This window comes from Plectropomus leopardus, chromosome 12, assembly GCF_026936395.1.
Source record: "Plectropomus leopardus strain MGB_pleo_1.0 chromosome 12, ASM2693639v1, whole genome shotgun sequence".
NCBI classification, from domain to species: domain Eukaryota; kingdom Metazoa; phylum Chordata; class Actinopteri; order Perciformes; family Serranidae; genus Plectropomus; species Plectropomus leopardus.
This window is the reverse complement of record NC_142187.1, coordinates 12,142,892-12,168,925: the sequence shown is the minus strand read 5'-3', so window position 1 is coordinate 12,168,925 and position 26,034 is coordinate 12,142,892. Positions and strand designations below refer to the sequence as shown.

Here is a 26,034-nt window from a genome sequence, read left to right as displayed (position 1 = left end):
CAATATTGGATTTTTTGCCATTATATTATTGCCTGATAGGTCGATATAAAAACAGTTCATTTAGTACAGCGGTACCTCCAGCTACAATAAGTAACATCAGGACCACATTTGGTCATGATGATGTACACAAACTCAAAGTTGAATCAGCATTCCCAACATTATCACGGCTGGTAAAAACAAAGGGAGACAGGATGGCTGTTAAAAAAACCAAAATGCATAGCATATGGGTCACACACTGAGAAGTAAATCATAGAAGGGTGTTCTCAAGTGAGCAAATGTACGAGCTTCTACAAGGATCAGCAGCAGGCCTTCTGCACATGGACCATGTTCGTCTGGAGAAAAAGCCTGCGCTCAGGCTATCTCAGCAGGAGGAAAAATTGCATTGTGTGAACTGAATTGCATCACTAAGCTGATTCTATTCCCTAACGTTAACTAGTGCAATGATATATCACATATATGCTATGTCCAATGAAAAATTATGTAAACGATATGACACCATGGAAAAGACAATGTATAGAGTTGCAGAATAGAAATGGTAATACGACTCAAATGCAACAAATAAATCAACATGTATAAATGAATCACTATTTGCATTCTTCATCAATTTAAGTCCAAACAAATTATGTCTGCACAAGATACATTAAGCTAAAAATCTGGATCACTAATACGCGTGTTTCATCATCTCTCTGTGTTGTTAGCAATATCCTGATATCCTGCAAAATCTGACTTGATAGGATACTACAGCGCAGGGGCCCTTAGAGGCTGACAATCTTCCTGGTAATAGTGTCATTTGTTTGCGATAATTACTTTATTGTCACAATGTGGCGAGGGTTTACAGATCTTACAATGCTACAAATAGAACGTTATAAACCTGCCAAAAGCAACTTATTTGCGATTCAGAACAGCTAATAAAAATTCTGAAATTATGAATGGCCAGTGTAACAAAAAGGACAACATGAAATTATTTGTTAAGGAACATGAAGTCCAATTTTGTTTACTAAAGCAGAAATTATGAATAAAACATTACGCAGTCTATTGTAGTGCTAACCCTGGCCTGCTCCAAAATAATCTAAGAGGAGACATGCAGGACAAAGAAACTTATCATAGAGTGGTGGAAAAATAAGACCTCTAATACAGACATTTCACACTTTTCAAGGCCTTAAATTTAGATTAATTTTAAGGCTTTTACAATTTTAAAGACCCGTGGATGCTCTCTGTTGCTCTGTTTTTCTTATTTCTCCTCTGTCTCCTCTGCTTCTCTCCCTCTCTTTGTGTGTCTCTTCCCCTCCCTGCCTCTATCTAATCTTGCTTTCTGAAGCCACGGAGGCAAAAAAAAGAGAAGAGGACAGACTCTATTCTATTCAAATCCAAAGCCGGGAGAGCAGACTCAAATCCAACCCAATCGCATTTATAGCCGGGTTCCGCTCCAAATGGTAATTTGTCGACTGTCTATTGGCTTGGGCGCGGGGGCTCCCTGTGATTGACACCCCGACTACAACACAGCTGAGACAGGATGTAGGGAAGGAGAAGATGCTGACATCATGTTGCTGTGATGATTTCCCTTTTCCGCAATTACTTGTCTTATGATCATTTTAGAGTATTTAACTTGCTGGTTCTTTAGATTCACTATAGCCTTTATAAAATAGGGTTCTCAATTACCGTACCTGCTAGAAGCAAGCAAGCACTAATGAGCAACTGATGTCTGTTTCTGACAGTTAAATCATCCCAGGGTTTCCCACACATTCATTTATTTGTGGCAGCTCGCCACAATTCAAACATCTGCCGCCACAAATTGATTTTATATTTTTGGAGCTGGACCATTCATTAGGACCACTACTGGGATATACCAATTAGTTTTTCATTGTCGGGATGCAGGATATTGGATTTTTTTTAACCGATATCCGATGTGCTGATACATAAAAACTAATTTAGCCGATAACCAATACGAACATTAGTATTTCCAAATAATTCAATTCAATTCAATTGATCATTGAGTCTCCTCTGTAGTGGAATTAACAACATGTCATACATACTCTTACTCTGATGGCCCACCAGCAGATGGAGACATGAAATACAGTGCTTATCAATGTATGTAATGTTCATTCATTGTGCAAATTAAGAAAAAGCATGTTGGCGGATTCAGATAGTTAATTTTAATGTTAATATCAGCCGATACTGATGATGCGCTGATATTATCGTGCATCCCTAACTCATAGCACCACATTCTTGGAGTGCAGTACTCTGGGCACAGGTGGAGCAGCAGAACATCAGGCACAGTGAAAGAGAAACTTATCAGTTCATTGAACTGGGTCTGCTTTCACTCCCTCAGTGGCAATTTTGCCCCTCTTCTACCGATCTGATGATCTCTCACTGGATTGGCAGATTGATTATCCACTATGCGACTCACAAACTGCTCCACCTGAGCAGTGGAGTTTTTTCTACCGCCCATTGTCACCTACCCCTACACATAAATTAATTCTGTGGGAAACACTGCATCCAGATCACAGTACAGACAATCACAGGAATCATAGCTTACCATTTGACCACTAAGATGTTTGAAGCTGAGCTGAAGGCTCTTGGATGACAGGAGACATGTCAAAGTTCAGCTTACTTAAAATATGCCACTGTTGGATAGGAATTACTGTCATTTAAGAAAGCAAAGACAGCTGTTTCCCAAAAGACTGACATCCTCAACTGGCCTTTACAACTCAAATCTTGCATAAAATCTGCTGCATGGCTATATCTCTCTGTGGATAGATCCCTGCACAAACACTGTCATGGTTAGGGATTCCCCCTCGGGCCACCAGTGCTCAAAAATGTATGCAGCCATGGTGCCGCTTTGGGAGAAAGTCAGCCAACAAATGGCAGGTGTTGCATTACCATTCTGTTGCTTGTTTTTAATGGACTTACTTTTGTGCCAGTGAAGACATCTGTGACTTTACTTTGAAACCGCTGTATAAATAGTTATTTTATTCTACTGTCTATCACGTCTGGCACTCTGAATTATTAATATTTAGCTTAGTTGTATCCAAGTGAAGCTTTAAAAGGTCCTATTCCAGTGTGTTTTCAAAAATGAAAGAATAATATGCATGATGTTTGTCAAATAAATGCATGTTGTTTTTTTTCTCCTCCCTACAGTGAGGTGCTTTTCAAATAGAGTGCATGTCGCTTTGTTAATCGGGTATTTGTGTGCGAGCATTTGCACATCTCAGCATGTGTTTCTATAAACAGAAAGAAGCTAATGAGAATATTAAATGGTATTTATGAATAGTTAATGGGCTATTTGTTCTATTGGCATCTCTGTGTGTCACTAAATGACCCAACATACAATAAATTGCTTGTATAAATGTTTAATGGTGTCTCACTGATTGGTGTTCTGTTCCCAGGTATTTTTTGATTGAAACTGAAGATGTCAAGCTTGATTCAGGCGAAGCTTTCAGTTTTCATTTCAAACCATGCGACATTAAATTCGAGGAAGTTAAGTGATTGAGCTCTGACAGGAAATCTGACATTTTAATCGCGGTAGTTTATTTTGGATGAACCAGATTTGATGATCGACTATTAAGCAATATAGCGACGTTGTCTTCTTCTGTTTCTGTTGTCAGTCCTTCACTATGGTAACATGTCCCCTGTAACCACTGGTATTTGTGTCTACATAAGCGGTGACAGCCCTGTATTGTTTAGGGACTGTGTGCCAGTCAGTTTATGACATGCTGGCTGGAGCTAATCGGAAACTGCCAGTGAAAATGATTGGATTTTTGAAGATGGAATTACTGCACTTCTTAACATGTCGGCCATTTAGCTGATGCTCTAAGGCCGAGCCAAGCACAATGACTGAGCAGATAGTGGAGTCCAGTGTCTCAGGCCAATATATTCACACGTTAACAGGACACATGGTTACAGTGGGGCTTACACGTTTGACATTTCAGTTACTGTGTTATCTCACCCAGAATTTTACACTGTAAAAAAATGCTAAAATAAAATGGTAATATACTGTTTTTCCAAACTACAGTAAAACAATGTAAATCTTGATGCCTTTTGGAGCCAAAAAGAAACACTTAACATAAACAGTAGGCTGCTATATGATTTACAGCATTAGCAGCATTTTTCATTTTACCAAAAGTTGGCATTATGGAGGGACATAAACCACATGCAACCATCAAGAATCATCATATTTCACTCAGGTTAACTACAGTATTACACTGAAAACCTCACATTAGCTAGTACTGCTGCTAGTACTGTCACAGTGTAGACTTGAGACTTGACGTAGATTTGACTGCTGTGAGACTTCACTCTCTAAATACTGACTAACTGCATTTTAGCAAAAACATTCTCAAGTCTACATTTTTGGCTGAGTAAAATGCAACAACTATGGTATTTACCTGGCTGTTTCATTTTACCTCTATAATAATAATAACTAATGACTATTTACATTGTTGAATCATTTGCTGATTTTTTTTCACAATGACTTTCTTGGTCTATAAAATCTTTCCCAAAGCACAGTTATATCCTCAAATTTACCATCACGTAGGTCACAGAAAACGAAACAAATCCTCATGACTGAGAAGCTAAAACCAGAGATTACTGACAATCTTAACTTTAAAAAATCACTTAAACAACTACTCAGTTATCAAGTAAATTCATTTTATGTTGTTCATTGATCAATAAATTGACTAATAGTTTCAGCTCTGGAATTAATAAGCCTTTATAAGGTATGATGTGCATAGTCGCAGAGCTTGAATATCCACCTATGCATTAAAGGACTTGGTTTTAGCTATTTATAAAGATACTGTTAACATGGCTCTTATAAAAGAAAATGTTGTGTTGACGGTTGGCTTTCAGACCTGCTAGTCTTGTGTGTTGATTTTCAATTTGTTTATCAAGACTTGAACTTGACTTTGATTGGTCCTCAAGGACTTGGAAATTTACAAAAAACAATCTTTGACCTAAATACTCAACCTGCCTCCAACCACTGAAATCAAACTCTTTGCATCTTAACCAAATGTCCTTGATTGCAAAGTTTACTTTTTGACTAAATACATTTTCCAAATCATGATATTTTATACTGAATTCAAATTTACAGTTAGACTTCAAATGGATTCGATTCTGCAGCGGGTATGTGTCAATGTACACCATTTTTCTATTGAATTCTTAAAATAGGATCTCCTTTAACTTCAGCACAATATGGGTGCTAGGTCATGTCACATTGCTATGGTTTTCATGTTTGCTCCATCGAGGTGTAACACACAATAATAGGAAGAAATGTCAGCATGTGACCATCTTGCCACCGGCAACTGACCCTGTGATGTAAATGACCCTTCCTTTTCTCTCCGCCCTTTCAAACAGAACCTCTGTAAATTGTAGCGGGAGGTTGATGAAACCAGGCCAGCTCTGACGCTCTCTGCCTCCAAGGAGGAAGAACCAGAAAATGTCACAGAACCCTTCAAACAACAACAAAAAGATGCTCTCCCAGGCACACTGCCGAGCACTGTCACAAAGTCAAGCGTGACACCTCCCATGTACAAGTCTATATGCCTCCCCTCCCTCCAGCCTGTGAAGATATCAACCTGAAAATAGCTCAGTGAAGCTGAACACTGAGCCGCGATAAATAAATCACAATAATATTTAAATATTCATTGTAGAATAAGAGAACAAGGAGGGAAAAAAAAACAGAAACGCAGAGGATAAACTCCTTCTTCTTTGCTTCACACATCAAAACAGTTTGCCTTGAGGAAGTTCGACTGCATTATCAAATTCTCCCTTCAAGGGACTCATCAAACATACAGTAGCCTGTGTAAGAGGCTGATAGTCGTCACGCCTCGGGCTGCCCGTATGAATGAACAGCAGATAAGGGCATGTAGCTCATTAACTCAATTATATTGTTCACTTGTGCCGTCTGTCGATGCATTACGCAAATGGGGCAAATTTGCCGGTAGATATCAAGTTATCTTCATTGACACGCAGGCCAAAGGAGAGCGATTGTGCTGTGACTCTACAAAGAGGCAGTTTTCCATTCAGACACTAGACCACGTGGGCCGGTCGAGCCTCACAGCAGGAGGTGTGTCAATAAATCTGTCCTTTAAAAAACGCCTGTCCATTTGTTGAAAAGGCACAGAAACAATCAAAATAGCACTCGACATGCTGCGGCACTCTCAGCGTGGAAAAAACGGGAGTTCTGGCCTGCTCTACTCAATCCCGCCCCGCTGTTTGCTCTTGATAACAAAAGTCATAATGACATTCAAGCACTCACCAGGCTGAGAAATGAAGCAGCGACAGAAGGAGAGAAATGGAGATAGAACAAGACAGGGGTAAAAAAAAAAAAAAAGCAGTGGTTGTGTGTTCGCAGAGCGCTCCCGTGAGTGTGTGAGTGCTTGTGTAGGCTACTGTACGTGCTAATACGAATGTGCGCGAGGTCGGATGAGACATAAGCTGGTTGGGTGCCAAGTGGTGCGCTGGAGACAGCAGAGTTCCACCGAAACCTAAGTCCGTTAATAAAGTGTGTGATTAATTCATGCTGTGTCATTTTCCCAAGGCCACCCCCCCCCCCACTCCTTCTACAGAGAGGGCTTGAAGAGCCGTTTAATTACTCAGCACTTTGCTCACAAGGAAATGGAGCGTCGCTGGTTGGACACCACCTTATGGAAAAAAAAAATTGTCTGTAAGCAGTTTGGAAGATGTTACATATCGAGTGCCTACACTGTGTATCTGCAGAAGTGGTGCGCTGTGCAGGGAATATATATGAATGCATTGGCTGGCCTGCTAAACACACACACTTATGCATACACACAGATATCAAGACAGACACACACACACACACAGACACACATTTTTTTCGCCTGGCAGTCAACAGCTTGGCTCACAGGGGTATTTCTGTTTAAGTAAAGACTAGAAGGCCTTCAAAGCTCTATTTGAATATGTGTGTGTGTGCACTTGTGCACGACTTCATGCATAAATATGTACACATGTGTTTTTCTTAAATGCTTTCTTTCAGTGTTTTTATCATTGTGTGTGTGTGCACCTCTGAGGATCGCTGTGTATGTGCCAAGAGGCAGTCAAGAACTTGCGTGTTCATTGAGCACGCAGCACGCTTAAGTCTGCGTGAGAGAGAAGCCGGCTGAAAGACAGACAGATAGACTGAGCGCTCGTGTGTGTGTTTGTCTGTTTGTGTGTGTGCAAGGAGTCTTAACAGTCTGCCTAGCAGGGTGTGAGAAAGAGAAGTGAAGGAGAGTGAATCACAAACGATTTGCGTTTGTGTGTATTTTGGAGCACTCACACAAGGGTGTGTGTGTGTGTGTGTGTGTGTGTGTGTGTGTGTGTGTGTGTGTCTGTGTGTGTGTGTGTGCATGTGCCAGTGTGTGTAGTAGATTCTCATGCGGGGATAAGCAGCTTAGGGAAGGAGCATATTCTTTTCTAAGTAAATCTCATTAATTTTAATTAGCTGTATATTTAGCCCGTACACCTGGATTGGGTGTAATTCCGTTTGTATATATAGCGACTAGTGAGTGGTGCAGGTGAAATGACTCAGGTAGCGATTATATTGCCGTAGCCGCCTCTCATTTGCATAATGTCCTGTTTTTGATTGTGTCGCGTGCCTAAGGAGGGTATCACAGGCAAATATACATTCCCTTCATTTTCCCATTGCATGCTCTATGTAGCGCGCCGTGGCTCGTCCTTTTAAACGTTCACCTTTTTTCCCTTGTGTGTTTTGTCTTCCTCTCTCGCTCCCTACGCTGTTTCTTTTCATTTTCTCTCCGGTCTGTGCACCCCATCATTAGAGAGTGCTGGCTTTTTTTTTTTTCACATCCCCCTCCTCTTTCATTTCCCTGCCCCTCATGCTCTTACTGTATGGATTTCTCTTGTTCACGTGTATGCCTCTGTCTTTTCTCCCTCTGTCTCCCTCGCCCTCCCTCCTTTCCTGGGTAATCAGCTTATCCTATGTGTGTCCAAGCCTCTATGTCTGCGTTCCTCCTCTCTTTGTTTCGGATTCATTCAGCAGGGAGATTAGAGATGCCTATTTGGTGCCTTTGTCTTCAACCAGCGGCAGTAGCGCCGAGTTACACCGCGTCGCGATGGCCTCGTCGTCAAAAGCCACATCCACTCATCATGTGCTCATCATACCCTGATCAGTGTCAAGGGCCAGATGCGGAATAAAATCCAAGGCTGCACCTGTCCACTGGGCAGTGTTAGAGTTTGAAGCATCATCTTGCAGCACAATGATTGACTGTTTGATTGATCTGCTGACCTTATTTAATGTTTAAAGGAAGACAATCTATTCCCTGAACCAGCTGTCACAGGAAAACATAGACGTGTCAGCCTTTAAAAGCTCACGGGTGACGGGTGAATAAAGCCTACAGATTTTTGTGTTCATCAACAGTCTGCTGTTTTGGATCCTTGAATTGTTATACTGGTGACTTCAGTTCCTCTGTTTAAGATTAGACGAGCAGAAACTATGAAAGGGAACTTATAGTTACTATAGGTCACAATTATTGTATTCACCAGATTGCAGATGAAGTGTTCAAACAATGAAGATATTCATAGAGTTAGGTGAGTGCCTGTCTATGCTGTGGCATTGACGGTGAAATATAATCAACCTAACACACAAAAGAACGGAGAAAAAAGTGTGGAGTGCAAGACAGATAACAGTCTATTTACTCCACTCTCTGTTCAAACATTTAGCAGTGTGACCTCATTTACACTTTGTATTAAAATATCATGTCTGAGTGGATATCTACGCTAATACTGCGAGGAAATGCACATCACGATCTGGACGTTATCGGGTCCTTTAGAACCCCTACAGAGGTGATCAAACCTCAGCCAGGAGTAAATACAGTGCACACAGTGTGTACCCACATCTTGCAAACAGTGCAGAAAAGTCTGAACTCACTCCAAAGTTTGCCATCCGCTCAGCTTCTCCAAAGACACCTACAGTACCACGCTCCATTCCCACCAGTTCTCACTACTTTTCCCCTTCCATAGCATTTACAGTAGTTGCAAACTGCAGCAAAAAACCACACGTCATCATTTTTGTTGCCTTCCAGGAAAGACTCATAAAAGACGACCTTTTCCACTTCAATGAAAAGTAAATCCAGCCTCTATTGTATCAAGTCTAATGATCCCACACCCGTCATGCTTGCTCTTGTTGACAATGCAGCCTCCCAAACTGCTTCCCCTGCATTGCATAGGGCACATGACAAATTTGATCCAATTACAATGCACCCATAAATGATGATGAAAATGCATACACTAAATGCCAGGTACAGTATAAAGGCAAGGACATTCAAATAATACAGAGTGCATTTTAATAGCGGATATATATGGGAAGCTATGAGCATTTAAGCTGTATGGTACAGTGTGATTGGGTGGCAAAAAGGAGAGCAGCAGTGCAGTGGAGCCATAATTAAACTGCACTGAGCAGCAGCTGTGTTGCAATACAAAAACTTAATAATCATACCATCCAATAGTTTCAATGCTAAAACCATATACACAATAAACTGGCAATGGAGAAAATAAAATACTCTGAAAAGAAAATAGGGGTGTAAATCACTGGTTTCAACACGATACGATATTATATCAATAGTTTGGACAACAATACAATATTTGCAGATATCACAAAGTCTACCAAGATATGATTCTGATTCAATTCGATTTAGGGGCCTGCGACCGATATGGGCCGATAGTATACATCATTTAATACAGTCAGTTACAGGAGAGGCTGCCACCCCTTTCTTTGATTTTGGCCAGAAAAGACAAAAACAAAATATTCATACTTGGAAATAATTGAACTTATTTTGTTCTGTTTTCTGGAAAAATGTTTTCATTTTAATTCATATGATCTTTTTCCTAAAACTTTGGGGCTGTCTGACTTGAAGACAATTTCTCCCAACATCCTCAAAAAGTGGATTAACAACAATATCATTTCATTAGAGTGTAAAACTCTATAATAACTGTCAAGGATCACAGACAATACAACTGTCTTCCCCTACATATACGACATGCTAATGTTAATAGCATAAGCCTATGGCATTTTACATAGCAGACATTAGCTTAGCAGCTAGCGGACTTATCCTCTACTCATTACTTAACCAACGTACTATTATTTATGCTTTGACTCACCGCTGGTTTAAGTCTCTGCACCTCCAGACAGAGCAGCGCGGATGACTTTCAGTCTCCATGCAAGTTTTTCCAGTCAACATTGCTGAAACACAGCAGCTAACGTAGCATTAGCAATGGACCTGCAGCGTCTTCCTGTTTCCTCAGTGCGGCTTTTGTTTCCATATGACGTGCTCTGTCTGTTGACTCGCAGTTTTTCCGAAACAAAACATTTCCACACTGATGATTTATTCCCGAGTAAACAGCGTTATCCTCATCATCTTTCTCTCAGCTGCTCGCCATCATCTACCGGATGCTGTGTGACGGTGACGCACACTTTCAAAATAAAGGCGCATCTAAAAGAGGATGCTTACGGTTTGCATCGATGTCACGTGATCATTGCTCATTTACTAGATAGGCTATATAGATCGATGGATAGTTACATCCCCTGTGGGAAGCAATATTCAAAACTGCTGCAGTACAAAGGGATCATACAACTTCGGCAAGTTAGATTTAAGATTTTTTAAGACTTTTTAAATGCCACTTGGAAACAATTTTACAATCAACATTAATGGGAGCATCATTAAGAGACATATATTTCTTAAGATTGGGGACAATTTTTCCCAAATTTATTGTAACATAAAACATGACTTTTTGGTCAAATAAAAAAAATAGTTGACCTTTTTAATGCCTTTTAAAAAAAGCTTGTTGATCATTTGATTGGGTGTAGTGAATGTATATGAGTGATTCCTCTATTGTGATCTGTGTGATGTTAATGTAGGAGGCATGGGGTAATTTATTTAAAAAATAGATATTAACAATTATTTTGAGATTTTGCGATGCAATGTCCGATTCACAAAAAAACTAGTCCTACTAGCATTTTTAAGATGTTTGAAATATTGGTTAAGACATTTAAATACCAATTAAGGCCTTATTTTAAGATTAAGGAATTAAATACATTTTCTGTCTTTTTAAGGACACCCAGAAACCCTGAATAATATATTATAATAACTCTGTTCAGATTGTTTTTAGCTGCAGCTAGCACTGAGTTTAATCGCTGTGACTGTTAATCAGTCAGTCGATGCTTAAACTATCAAAACTTCACTGCGTGTGCCAACACAAGACACAGCCTCAAGGACTCGGCCTGTCAGTCTGGCTGCTGATTCACTCTGACATTGGATCAGCTGGTAAAGGAGAAGTGCCAGACTCTGCTTAAGACCGTGGCCAAGTCAGTGCTTAACTGGTAAATGTATCACAAATTATTTACATAAAACAGCCATTTGTAGATATGTTGCAGAAGGGGAAGTGAAATGGAAGAGCCTGCAGCTTAACAGTGTTCAGAAGTATTTCAAGTAAGAATGCAATGATACAAATCAATAGACATTTTTCAAAGATTCTAACTAGTGAGAGATACCGCGACAGAGGTGAGATAAAGTCATTATTTTGCAAGTCACATGTAAGTCTCGAGTCTTTGCACTCAAGACCCAAGTCAAGTCCCAAGTCCGTCATGTTAAGTCCTAAACAAGTAATAATGCACTCTTCAGCAATTGTAATGACATTTAACAGCGTAATAATATATTGAAATTTAAAAACAATTTGAATGCATTTTATACTTTGTTCTTATATGTTACAATAAGTTTGTTGGAGGTTGCTGCACCTTCATCTCTTCTTTATTATTAACTGCACATTTTGCATACTGCCTTTAATTTTTTTGTTGACCACTGCCTATTTTTTTTCAAACACATTTTTTCATGTATTCTTCTTATTATTATTTTTAGCATTATTCCTCTTAATATGTTTGTTGTATGTTAAATGTTTGCAACAAAAAACAAAGAAAATTCCATGCAAGTGAAAACATACTTGGCAATAAATCCCTATCTGATTCTGGTTGACATTTCTCTCCTGCAGCCTGACTGAATATTGTCGGATTGATTCAAACAAAGCAGATCTGGAGAATTAAGTGTCAACTTGCTGGGGATGATTCAGCTGAATCCAAAAATAAAGGCAAATTAATCTATGTCACTTTTTAAATAAATAGCAAACTTTTTTAACTTTGAGCTTGGTGGAAGGTATCAAGTATTTTCATGTTAGACTCGAGTCCAAGTCAAGTCACGAGTCATTGGTGATGGAGTCCAAGTGGTGTTGCACGTCTTTTTAGATTATGTCAAGTCATCTAATTTGTGACTCAAGTCCAAGTCATGCGAGTTGAGTTCACACCTTTGGTCCATGAGAACATATATTCACAATACTTTTCCCAGCACTGGTGCTATATGTGACAGTATTATGTTAGAGTCTTGATAAGAATGAAATGCACTGAATGGGCACTGATATCCTCAGCAGAAACCAGACTAGGGAGAATTCCCAAGCCAGCACATAGGTGAATTAAAATGGCTTTATGGTTGTGGTATCAGCGATAAGATCCACTTCCCCCCAGACACACTCGCTACCACCAGCTGAAGTGATGGCATCATCAAAAAGAGGCAATAAACAAGAGCAACCTCTGCTCTTTCATTGGAGCTGCGCTGAGGGGGGAACCCTCAGCACTCAGACTCAATCAATACAAATGCTGCGCTTTACAGCCACGCACTAACGTCTTCCGGCACCCCGTCATAGTTGTGAGTTTCACGCGGCGCAGTGATGGGCTTCAACAAACAGACACACCTTTCCAGGAAGCCTTTGGTCTGCCCAGCCATGCGTCAATGACAGGATGGGTGATTTCCACCCCCGCAGCAATCAATTAAAACACCCGTTGGAGAATTCCGGCAGGTAATGGGAGAAAAAGGGGGGGTGTAGGGTTGGTCGTGGTGAGAGTGAGGGACCTGATCAAAGGAAAAGCCAGTTGAGTGCGGAGCGCCATAATAAGGGCCCTTGTAGTCAGAAACGAAGTGAATTAATTTATTCCGAGGCTGACGTTGTTATTGTTGTTACAGATGTTTAATCGCCGCTGTCTTTGTGAAGTGATGGTTTAAAGCTGACAGCTCTGCATATGCTGGACCCCTAATTTTCTCGACCCTGAGTTGCTGCAGAGTGATGTGTCTTTCAAGAGCACCTGAGAGGAAGCCGAGAGTGCTACCGCTTTTAAAAAAATCTCAATCTTTCAGTTTCTTATAACGCCATTTGCCGTTACTATGATGATGCTAGCAGGTGAGATTGATCTGTTCTGATGTAATCACAAATTGCCTGAGTGGGCCTGGGTGGATGAGATCTGCCTGAGATTGATGAGGTCTAATGGAGTCTTGTTTGGGTGCTCTTGATGCCTTTTAGATCCGACGATACTGGCGCGCCTCTGCATCTTAATTCAGCTTAATTTAGCCCCAAATTACTTATAAATACTTGTCCCTTGTTGAGCTTTGTGGTTTTGCTATCTGTCGCTTACGCATGTGTAATGTTTCAGCATGTCTGAGGAGCTATATATGAAGATAACATGAGACACAGCAATGTGCACAATGTGTGATGTGAATCATCCCCAGGGCTCTGGTGCTCATGGTTGGATCTTTGTTGGGAGTTTAATCAATCAGCCACAGCGCCTTAATTAATCGGCATGATGAACAGGAGAAATAATTGGTTTTCTGCCAGATGTGAATCTGTTGCAAACTAATGCCAGCCAATCAGGATCCAATTTATAATCACAAAACTGATCTGGACGACAAAACACTTAAAGGATCAGAGAAGAATAAACACACTAGACAAAGGAAGTAATATGGCTTTGGATTTAAAATTCTGATAGGAGACAGCTTCTGCATGTTGTACTGAGGTATTTTGGGTGCCTAATTGGATCTACATAGTGTCAAAATGATCATCAGTCTTGTTGATTGAATAGGATGGGAAATGCGATGGAATGTCATTTTTTTCCTTTAAAAAACAAACATATTGCTAATTAATTGGCATGAGAAGAATTAATTGGCTCCTCCCCAGATGTTTCTGAATGAATCTGCAGAAAACTAATGAGGGGTGTCTGGTTTTCCATTGAAGCAGCAGATGTCATTAACTGCAGCCCACACTGACAATGCTGATCTGCCTCACTCCAATCAGACCAGGTAACCAGTGGCTGAAACAAATGGAAAGGCACTGGAGCCAGTAAATAGCCAGAGTCGAGATTGAAAACCACTGGTTTAGCCGGGTGCCAGCGGAGCCAAATGGAAAAATAGCTTAGGCCTCTTATTAATGTCACAGTGGCTAGGCGGTAATTCCCCCAGGCTCTGTGTACCTCGGCTTGTTAATGAGTCACTGCTTATCAGTCAGCCTTGTTAACAGGCAGAGGCCTCCCATCCAAACCGCCTACTGCTATTGTGTGCTAGCCGTACTGTGTATTAGCCAAATGTTCTCCCATCTTGGCACACAGGAAGTCAACAGTAAACAACAGCAGCACACACAGGAAGTGGGCATCGAGCCAGCGAGAAAGAGCTGGTCCGGGGGGGAAGGAGCCCATTTTGTGGCAGGATAAAGTGAACCGCTGGCAGAGGCACACACATGCGGAGCCCTCCCGCCTGTAAATCTTACCACACTAACGATTGGTCCACACTGCTCCCGTCCTTTAATCCTCATTCATTATTGGTCTCAGCTGGAAGCATCGAGCTTCATTCACTTGTTCTGACCAGCAGAACTCTGCGAGGTAAATAAACTATTAAGCTTGTTTTCTTGTCACGAATGCAAACATTCTCCTGGGGCTCGAGATCAGGCTGCCATGGAGTTTAGGGCCAGGTGGCTGATGGGAGGCCACAGCGAGCCGCTGTACACACTGTCTGCCGAGCGCTCAGGCTGACGGACCCTCCACACTCCACAGCAGCCCTGAGGTAACTGGGTCAGCAGTACAGAACCAGGCCACAGCCGGCCAATTGCATGCCTAATCTGTGCCCTTCTGAGAGGCACTTTCCATCCGTGGCGCATGGCTGCACATCCAGCTGTGGAAATGGATATGTCAAATGGCGCGCAATTAGTGTCTCCTCGATTTGTTCACTGGCTCTAAGGAAGCCTGGTCACACATGAATCCAGGAAAAAACAGAGTTGATGCTGTCCATTCCCTGACTTTGACATACATCAAATGAAGATGGGTCAGGGAAAGTGGTAGAGTGGGACACAAATTTAAGCAGGCATGACAAACAGTCTCCATGTATCGAATTCACTGTGGACTGTGAGGATTGCAGTGATGGGCAGTCCTGCTCTCTGATGGCTCATCTGCTCTTGCATTGATCTGCTGAGCTAATGGTTTTTCTTCTCTGATACATAACATTGAATTATTTATGCAAAGTAGTCCCTTCTGTTTCAGGGCCTCTTAGCGTGGAGCTCTCCATTATGACGGCATTATCCAACTGCCCACCCCACCCTACTCCATCTTCTACTTAACAGCTCTGCTGTTGTGGCACAACAACACCAATCAGACAGATCGGAGCAGATGTGAGCGATGGACCAGTGCTCCTCAGCTTACACACACTTTCCTCTGAAGCTACAGCACCACTGTTTGTCACATCGCTCAAATGTCTGGAAACTATAGAACAGTGAACACAAGATTCATATATATATATATATATATATATATATATATTTATATATATATATATATATATATATATATATATATATATATATATATATATTTATATATCTTTTATATATAGTTTCCTGCCTGCTGAATCTCTGGCACTGCTCCTCTGTGTTGTGTGTGAGCTCCCACAAGACCAGAGTCCTCATTTGCCACTGACAGTCTATAAATTGTCAACATTTCTTGCACCAGTTCCACCATGAAATGCATTCTTATCCTGATTAATGCCTTCCTGAGTAGCACAAGAATTATAATTCTTTTTTTTTTGACAAAAGTTATTTTGATTGATTTCACTGCAGAAATGTTATTAGTTTTGTTTCAGTGTTGCGGATATTAGTATTTGATTAGGCTTTGATAGCAAAAATTAATGACGAGAAGACCTTGAGCACAACTAAAATGGTTTACAACATGCACACTGAAACTCTGTAACGTCAGCACTCCATCCCTGCTTCCCTTCTCTCAATTGCACCCTTTGACGTGTTTTCTCATCTCCTAAACACTGTCAGACGTCCCAGGCTTAATTACCTTCCTTGACTGACATGATAATGTAAAACAGCTCTTAGGTGAAACCAAAGCAGGAATTGGTCATGCATGGTCAGGCCTCCTGCCGGGCACACCTTAATCAAATGTGACGCGAGTCTGAATGCGAGCCAAAATCGTTTTCGGACCCAAATAACGAACCACTGCCTGGGTTTCAATGACGAGCTACATGGTCGGGGTCAGCACTCCGACGCGAGATTGATATTTCATCATCATCGCCTCAATCTGGAGATTGTTTGTGCATTTCTCATCTCCAACAGCTTTCAGGGGCCTCGACAGGCCCCCCATTTGCATTTGTTTAGCAGTGACCTCATCCTGGCATCTTGGCATGGCCGGATTGTTTCTTACTTTTTGCTGCACTGACCACTGTGGGCTCACACTGACAACCCTCCACCTTCATCGCATTTCACACACAAACTTGCAGAAACACGAGCATGCATAATTCAGCGGAAACTGAAAACAGCTGATGTGGGCTAACGAAGTGGAAGTACAGTAAATGTGGTGCGTGAGATTTTATGTCTGTGTGCAAACATGTTCACTTGGCATGCCTGTTCATGCGTGTGCATGCACCGTGCGCTCACAGAGGTATTCAGATTTGTAAAAACTGTGTGGGTGTGCACAAGAAAGTGCAAGGGGCCTCTGAGAATACAGTATATATTGCAGATGCAAATCAGCGAACGTCTATCAGCAGCCTTCTTGCCTGCTATATCATCTTACGATTCCATGCCAAACACTGCGCAATTAAATCCTTACTGTAATGAGAAAATACCAACAGGATTCTACCTGAGTCAATCAATTTCCTATGGATTGAGGGACAATCATGATGCGCCTGTTTTCCATCGGCACGCTTTGCCCTCTGAAGCTTGTATTACCGGCAGAACAGTCACTTGAGTGTTATGTAATTGGAAAAGCACATTGGACAGTGTATTCCTGTTCACTATGTGCTTGCAGCAGGAATGATATCATTACAAAGTGCTTCTCTCATCAAATCCTCTCTTACCGTCGGCTTTCAGCCACGCCCAGCTCATCACAGGCTCAGCGTCAGCCATGATGAGTGTCATGTGTCTGCACTCTACATGTGTATATTGCGTGTGCACACCACTGTGTGACAAATTAGGACATGATTAGAGCTTATCTCAAAGCTGCATGAACCCCTGACACAGATATAGTTTTCACACATGAGAGACAGAGATGCTGAGCAGGTGAACATGAGAAGAAGAATGCTTGAGCGTGGAGTGTGTATCTGCTTTTGTACTTATATGTGAGTGATTAAAGAAGTATTTCACCGATATAAAGAAAGCCCTCACATAAAACTAGGCCATCGCTGCAGTAGAGAGACGCAGATACTTTTGAAATTGGTGCTACATGACCAGAGAAAGCAGAGAAAAAGGGTGCTTTTGATGCATTAAAACACATTTGTGAGAAAATAGGTGAGAAATAGGCAGTGCAGCAACATAGTCTTTGTTTATATTTGATCAGCACTGCCTAGTTTTACAGTTTAATATGATTTTGGTCCGAGTTTGAGAGATAGAGAGAGGGGCGGGTGTGTCTCTTGATCAGCTTTTTGAGGCAGCGGCAGGCAATAGGAAAATGCGGAAGTACAGCCTGTAGTTTGAGCAACCGCCCCAAGAGTCAGCAAAACTCCTCCAAATCACATAAATGAAAATTTTGCCGTGGGGGGAGGAGGGATATCTTAGCACTGGTTAGATGGAGGACAGTCACAGTCACAGCCACAGTTCAACTACACATACGACCCACATTGTTCTGATACAAAGCTGGTTGAAAATATGTAAAGATCTCATCTAGGGAAAAGGAGGATAAAGCCATGGGGCATGGGAGTCACCCCAGCAAGGCCCTGCATGTGTGTGTGGAGTCCTGCTCCCACGTGCAAGTCACACACATTCCTCAAAAACAAAATTCCACTGGGGACCTGGGTGGTGGGAGTGTCCCATGTGCTTATTAACGGGTCTCTGATTCCCTTGTCATAGTACAGGAAACAACGAAAAAGCCTCAAGTCAACAGATAAGGGGCACCGCCAGAGACTGAAAGAGCGGGTCGGGGAGGTCAGGGGCCCAGGGGACAGACAGCGAGATGCAGAGAATAGGACAGATAAAGAAGGAGAGAGGTGCTTACTGTAGTCAATGTTGCTGTGAACCGCAGCTGCGAATAGTACTGTCAATAAGATGACACTCCATAATGCTGAGGGGGCTGATGGGAAGGCCATGGTCGGGCACACAGATCCGCCTGTCTCACTGAATCCTCAGGAGGGCAGAGGAGCTCTGGAGTGTCACCTGCAGGGAGAGAGAGCAGTGGAGAGAGATCAAGAAAACAAGCAGGGCAAGCCGACTGGCCACTAATTGCGTCCCCTGCCATTGGTTGGCTGCTGCTGAATAAACGCTTGGCCCACTCCTTGCTCACGCGTTGCTCCATGGGTATTCATCGATCTGCTTGTGTCATACCGTACTGAGAGGCGATTGAGAGAGACGGGGGAGGGGGGGCAAACAGCGGAAAGGATGCGATGATGGTGTATAGGTGGTAATGAGGGGAGAAGGGGCTGTGGAATTTATTCATCCACTTTAACAAGCTGTGCGCATGTGGAGTGAAGGAAAGCGAGTGGTTTTTTTTTTTTTTTGGACAGCCCATAACCGAGCTCCAACTAATTCAGGCTAATTGGAAATAACGCAAAGCAACAATCCCCCAGTTGGTCGTGAAAAAAAAAACAGAGAGCAAAGAGAAAAAAACACAACAGCAGTGGAGAGATGCACCTGTCGCCCGCTGAGAATACACGGTGCGCTTTGCACAAGACTGGAAAGGGATAGACGTGCATAATAGCAGCTCAGATACTCTCCCTCTCTCTCCCTCTCTTTGTCAAACACACTCCCTCGTTTTCTCTCACGCACAGTCCTTAAAATAGCAGTGGCCTGCGCCGAGGTAAGCTCTCGGTCCATCTGCGAAACGCTCCCTCTTTGCCAGCGCTGAGAGGGGAACCGTGGCAGGAGTGCTGCCTGCGGGACGGGCGGGCGGTTAGGGCGGGGATATGAGGGGTTGGGATGGAGGAGAGAGGGGGTGGGGTGGTGGGGGGCGCGGGATGGGATGTAGGGATTGGATGAGGTGGGGTGGTGGTGTTGCTGGTGGTGGTAGTGGGGCTGTGTTTATTGTTGCTCCAGCCCTTCCTGTTGAGTGATGGCGAGAAATGAAAACAAAACTGGAACAAGTGCATCCATGGGAAATAACCCGGACACTCTGGGCGTGATTTAACACAAGTTCTCGCGCTCTGCTCTTGAGTGCAGAGTAATAATAGTACTGGTGATAATTATTATTATTATTATAAGAGCTCGTGGTGGCCTGCAGCGCTGCGACGGAGCGCGGGAGCACCAATGTTTGTCAGTATACGGAGCCTGTTTTCTAACACCTTCTCGCGCACTTGCAGAAATATCTGACGGGATGAGAGTCAGAGAGGGTTGTAAGAAAAGAAAAAAGAAAAAGACTGAGGAGAGGTGGCTGCTGCACACAGCGCGCAGTTGTGATGCTTTTTTGCAGCGCGATGAAGAGAAGCGGAGAGGAGAGAGGAGTCTGGTACAGCACAGGCAACTAAACGCATATTCAGAGAAAATGGTAAAACACGGGGGGATTATACAGCTCTCTCCCTGGGCAGGAATAACGGATTACACACATACATACACACACACCGCCACCAGCCCAGAGTGCGCACACAGACACATTCCTGGAGACGGAAAAGCGTCAGCACTGACAGGTGTCTCCTGTCCGCCCTATACACACTACAGCCTAACCTCTGGACAACAGTGCAAACTGCGAAACAATGTAATAATCTCTCTCTCTCTCTCACACACACACATACACACACACAAACACACACACACACACACACAGACACACACACACCGTTATATTCCGCCTCCGGAGTCGGGATTTGTTGGCGCTGGTCTCCAATAAGGTCCCCAGTACGGTCCCTCCTTTGATGCGCAGCAGCCGCTTGTCCGGAGCCTTCTTTCAATCTGTTTTTATCGACTTTTTTTGATCTCCTTCTCGCGACTCTTTGTTTTTCTTGCTTTTTCTCCTCCGCGCTCTCTCTCTATCTCTCTCTCACTCTCTGTGTTTGTATCTCTGTCGCTCTCTCGCTCTCCCTCCACGGCTGCCGTTCACTGCAGCAAAAACAGTCTGTCTGAAAGACGAGAGGGAGGGGAGGGGACAAGGGAGGGGAGGGGAGGGAGGGACGGAGGGGAAGGAGGGAAGGGAGGGGATTTTAATACGATTTGGCCCGTACCATCGGGATAACAGGGCCAGAGCAGGGGCCTACTGGCTGAGAGCAACATGAAGGAGATGGAGCAGATAAGAGAAGTGTGATCTCACCATAGCGAGAAATAACCATAATGTTCCTATAATAATACTCCACAGTGAGTCTATACTGACCTTATCGTGCTTTGTGGTGTTTATTATCTCCTGTGGTGGCACATTACTGTAGGATTCCCCTTGCTATCTAAAGGTTTGATACTGAGTAGGTCTAGTATCCCTCTTCACTTTTATTTTGGGCCTACATATCTCCCGAAATAAAACCTCAGGGATCATCTAGAGATGATTGCCACGGTTCTCAGTAGCCTATAATGTTTCTTATCATTGATGTTATGGAGCTATTACTCATATCTTGCAGATAGGCCCACTGCTATTTCCCGTAGACCTGATAATTTTTTTTTTTTTTTTTGCAATATGGTAATGGTATTACTGAGTCACTGGCCTTGGTGGGGTTTTGGGTCCTCTTCTGTCATTGCATTTCCCTAAAATCCCTACTGCTGTTTGCCTGTGTTTTAAACAGATTTTATTGTGACTTTTTATCTCTTACCACATCAGAATAAATACACTGTAACATCTGAGAAGTTGATCTTACTTAAAATAATCTTGGAAACTGATTGCCTTGAAAAGAGAAAGTAAATATAACTAGGTGTACTTCATATTTAATTAAGTTTACTCAAAATGTAGCTGTAGTTACTTAATTTTGTGAAGTTGTTGCAATTTTAAAAATGACATCTGAAATTAACTTGCTCTTTCCCAAGTGTTTTCAACTTCAGCACACCAAGTCAGTCTGACTTAAATTGATTGACAAAGACGATTTTGCCAGTGATGAAGTTAGGGGATCTGCAAGTTCTGTCGTTTTTGTTTGTTTGTTTGTTTTTTACGTATTTAAGCAGAATCAAATATGTAGTTGTGTAGACTATGTAGACTATAGTGTGCAACCAGCAGAATACAGGTATATATAGCAAAATAAAATTGGTTTACTGAAGTTGCTAAAACTTAGAAAGATTGATTTTAATTAAACTTGTCATTTTTAAGTTGCAACTTCACAAAATTAAGTAAATATAACTACATTTTAAGTAGAATTAACAATTACATATAATGTAAACATTAATTAAGACTAGTAGTTATATTTACATACATTTCGAAGGCAGTTTCCTCGATTTTTTTAAAAATGGAAAATCAACTTGTCAGATTTTATAGTGTATGTATAACACTGCCATGTTTATAAAAAATGTCAGCCTTCTGTACAAACTTCATCATATGGTAATCTATATATGCATGATATTTCATGCATCAAGCCCATGTGGGAATCAGGATCCAGGGGAAGGAGGAGGGATGGGATGGGAGGGAGGAAGGAGAGGGAGGGAGGGGTTGTTCAACTTGCCAGAGAGGATTAAGGATTAGTTTTACTGGCGGATTAGGTCTGTGTGTGGGGAGGCATGATGGGGTTAAACATGGATGGCGGCAGCCGCACGACAACCCAATCAGTGGTGACAAACTGAAACCGGGGAGGTGGGTTTGAAGAAAAACACAAAATAATAAAAGCCATGGGGAGCCGTGAGGGGTGAGAGTCGGGGCGTTGGAGAGATCTTCAAGCAAGCAGCTGCTCTCTATACTGAAAAAAAAATTAGTAGGCTAGTGTGGCTTTGGGCTTCTATGATTTGTAGATTTTTCTAATGCCAAAACTAAACTCCACCTTCAGGGGTCACTGAAAGGATTCTAGTTAGGTCCCCTCTCTGATTTGACTAAATTAAAACACAATGAATAGGGGTTGACAGCGTTAACGCATTAATCGCAGTGTGATTAAGGTCCATACAAAAGCCTTATTTTTTATTTTTTAAACCTGTTAATCAACAGCCAATATTCCTGTCTTTAAGAGGCTGTACAGGGCTGAGTTTTACAGCTAGAGCAATCATACTAGTTTCTTATGACACTAGAAAACCCAATGAATCGAGTGGTACCTCACACAAGCCTCTCAGGAAGAGGGCAAAATAACGCTCCAAAGTTTGGCTAAATTTTGATGATAGGCCATCTTGACCTCCAACCTCAAGATGTCTGTATGAAAATGGGTTCTCTTGGTACCCACGAGTCTCTCCTCGACAGACAGGCCCACTTTATGGTAGCCCAGAGCAGTTTTGTTTTTTTTTTTTTGCTGTCATTTGATTCCTAATCAAGACAGTCTGGCAAGAATTGCTTTACCTTGTCAAAATGGACTGCAAAACTGTTTTGAAATGCAAAATAATGGAATTTAAAACAAAAAACGCAAGTAATCATGAATGAGTAATGAAATTCTGCAATTAAATTGCAGTAAAAAATAATAATAATAACAAATTCAAACAAATAATAACAAATTCTAATAATGACTATTGTAATTCTATACATGCACCACCACATTCTAAATCTATACAAAAGCTGCACACAAAAAATCTTGAGATGACACCATTTTCTGGCGCTATGAGTCATTTATGTTCAAAGTAAGCCAGAGTCTTTTTCTCTCCCTCTGTCTCCAACCCAAATGGGAGACTAGAAACACAGCATCTGGCATCATTAAACACTTGTTATGAGGACGGAAAAGGCTTTAAATGTTTTGTTGTTGGCGCTGCATTAGAAAAGCTTTTGCTCCGGCTTAAATGAGTGGACAGCCCCAGGTGCTGCAAGCGTGCTCGAGCGAGCGTGCGCGCGGGTGTCCACTGACTTTCACACGACGAGGCTGCACGGCGCTGTGGAAGTCCCGCGGTGCCTACGTGATGGCCGCATGTAAGACTGGAGCCCGTGCATGCTGCCTGGACTGTTATAGGCTGACGACTGTGCTGTGCTGCTACACCGGAGCTGTGGTTTCAGGCTTTTTGCCCGTTTCAAATCTGCATATTAAAGCGCTGACCTTTGCGCGCTGAGAAGGCTCGTGCATGTGAAATTTCTAAAGCAATTCATACCAGATGCACCGGGCCTCTGCAGAACAAACACACATCTCCGACTGTCTTTCCATTCATCCATCCATCTTTTCCCTCCACCTATCCGTCATATCTGTAGACAGAGCAGCCTTGAAGGACACAGTTGTTGTAAAAGCAATAAAACATCATTTCTACTTTAATTCATCACTCATCCAAAAAGCCACAACCTTTGTAGTCCACATCTCTGCCGGGACTCGAACCCGGAGCCTCTGGATTAGAAGTCCAGCGCGCTATTCCATTGCGCCACAGAGACTGTGCCACATTTTTTTCGATCAAAAGCGGGTTTATACTCCCCCTCCCAGCCCTGCGCAGCATCCTCACCATCCCTCAGCATCAGGACCGCAGCCCTGTGGATGGTGATAATGTGCCGCCCGGTAGGGGGTGCTGCCGCCGCGTAATCACTATGCCTCATAGAGAAGAGAAGGCAAGGGCTCCTGCTCTCCATCCCCCATTGCTTCCACACAGGTTATCTCGTCAAAGCATCATAATGTTGATATTATCGGAGCAAAACTAAATGATGGAACATCTTACATTGTAAACGCATCAATAACTGTGAGGCAAAGTGCTCACTCGTTGAAGCAAATAGCTCCAGTGAACAGCCCATGTTTTTATTACCTCAGTTTTACTCTTAAAAATAGAGGGGATATTTCCACAGGGTTTGGCATGAACAAACTCAAAGCAAATCAAGTCTTAAACCCAGCAGAGTCTGAGCAATTTTTCTGTCCATCACAACAGAAAATTGCAGTCCGATGGATCTCTAGCTCAGATGGAAATGTGCCTACAACATGGATTAGACTCGATGGAGGGAATCGTCTAAATGCCAGACAAAAAAACTCACAACGGAGAGCAATTTTGCAAGTGTTGTTTTTGTAGTGCCAATTATTTAAAGCTGGCAACTGTTAAGTGCAACTGTAGAGATGTTTGTCCAGTATCGAAGCTGATATGGCTCTATGGAGAATTCATCACATCCAAAAGCTAACAATTGTCTTTTATAAACACTGACAGTTATTCAGGGTTCCTACAGTTAAAAGCAAGTTAGAATTAAGACTTTTTTTATGCCACTTGGAATAAAATTAAGGACCAATTTGACAATAATATATATATATTGAAAAAACCCAACTCACAACAGTTCCTTCGGATTAAGGACAATTTTGCCCTTTCTTGGCTGACGGATGATGAATGATGGATGACTTTTTTTAAAATCCATGAAGACATGGAAGGTAGCACAGATCTGAGAAATTTGCTCGTTGGTGAGATTTCTTGCCGATATTGTGTTTCCTTCTCTGTCTCAATTCCCACTGTGCAGTTTTGTTTTGTTTTTAAATCGGAGCCTTGTATGCATTGCCTTGTGTTGTTTTCAGCCATATTGAGAAATCTGGATTTAATGGCCAATTTTGTTGAAATTGCACTTCCTCGTTTGACACTATAGTGACAGCGAGTTACCAGACTGTGGATCAAGTGCTCTGAGCATCATCAGTGAGTGTCGTTGGTTCCATAATCTTCCTGATCAATGTGACGTTAATGCGAGAAGAATTTGGCGTGACCAACATTTTAAGACTTTACAATCATTTTAAGACTTTACAATCCAACATCAGAAAAAAACAATTCATAAAATATTCCTAAATCTACTGCCCATGTCTTTGCATTTTTGGGATTTTAAGACATTTCAATTCCAATTACAGTCTTATTTTTTGATTTCTGAATTCAGTTATTTCTAAGGCTGATAAAGGACCTGCAGAAACCCTGTTTATTGCAGACAATCTGCCAAGTCCTTTACGTTTGATCACATGTGGCTCAGACACAACACGATCAAAATGAAAAGTTGACAAGCATTTTCCCTTCAACCCACCAGCAACAATTCAATAAACTTATTTCGTTGAAGCTAACAGAACTAGGTGGTAGTTTTGTTTCTTAGTGAATCTGATCTAAACAGACATTTTCAACCGTGCTGGTACAAACCAGTATGGGTGCAGCCTCTTCCCCACAACATTTACTGGTGTTTTTTTCCCTCCCGTGTGCACTTGCACTACATAAATGGAGTTGGATCTGACATTACATCGCGGCTTGCTTTTAGTCAAACTGCAGGACAAAAGCTGTTCAGGTGCAGTGTAGCTCCTGTGTGGCTCAGTGGGAGGTAAGGCCTGAGGCAGGCTGCCGGTGAGGAGCCTGTTCACATACACAGCTTCCACCACTGGGCTGCCTCTCCACATTTCAGCCCCTCTCTTTCCCACATGTTAAAAATGCATCTGAGCGGCTGCGGCTTGGAGAAGGTAAAATATGAATGACAGCCTACAGTAAACAGCCGCTCTACAGACACAAACACTCATTCCTGCGCACAGAGACAAACGGGCAGGAGCACGGTGACTGAGCACTGAGGGCAAAGAAAAGTGATTAATGATTTTGACGTCACAGCACCATTAGATAAATTACATAAGGACATAACATGTAGGTCACGTCTAATTTTGGCCGTTGGTTGTTGTTCACGCAGAGAACAAGTGTGAAATAAACTGGGTCACATTTGCATGCACTTTGCACTCTTGCTGCATTTGATGACCCCGAAGCTTTTCAGATTATAATTAATTCCAAGGGACAAAACATCACAAC

The 26,034-nt window shown here is 42.2% G+C and overlaps 1 protein-coding gene and 1 non-coding gene across 5 annotated transcripts in view; both read right to left on the bottom strand.

Annotated features, from left to right (window-relative positions):
• Positions 1-20,354, bottom strand: part of cadm3 (cell adhesion molecule 3) — a 108,491-nt gene extending 88,137 nt beyond the window's left edge. The window contains exons 1-2 of one of the 4 annotated variants that reach the window (XM_088085124.1): positions 20,072-20,354; positions 18,302-18,459 (exon numbers count right to left, since the gene is read on the bottom strand). In XM_088085124.1, the coding sequence (XP_087941250.1) occupies positions 18,302-18,392 (91 nt within the window). In that variant the 5' untranslated portion in view covers positions 18,393-18,459; positions 20,072-20,354. Of the gene's footprint in view, positions 1-10,113; positions 10,378-18,301; positions 18,460-20,071 lie in introns of those variants that run through there. The other 3 variants (XM_088085126.1, XM_088085127.1, XM_088085125.1) reach the window with 3 other exon arrangements.
• Positions 20,355-23,609: 3,255 nt separating this feature from the next.
• trnar-ucu (transfer RNA arginine (anticodon UCU)) lies at positions 23,610-23,683 on the bottom strand. The gene has a single exon. It is a non-coding gene; the product is annotated as a tRNA-Arg (tRNA).
• Positions 23,684-26,034: the final 2,351 nt, after the last annotated feature.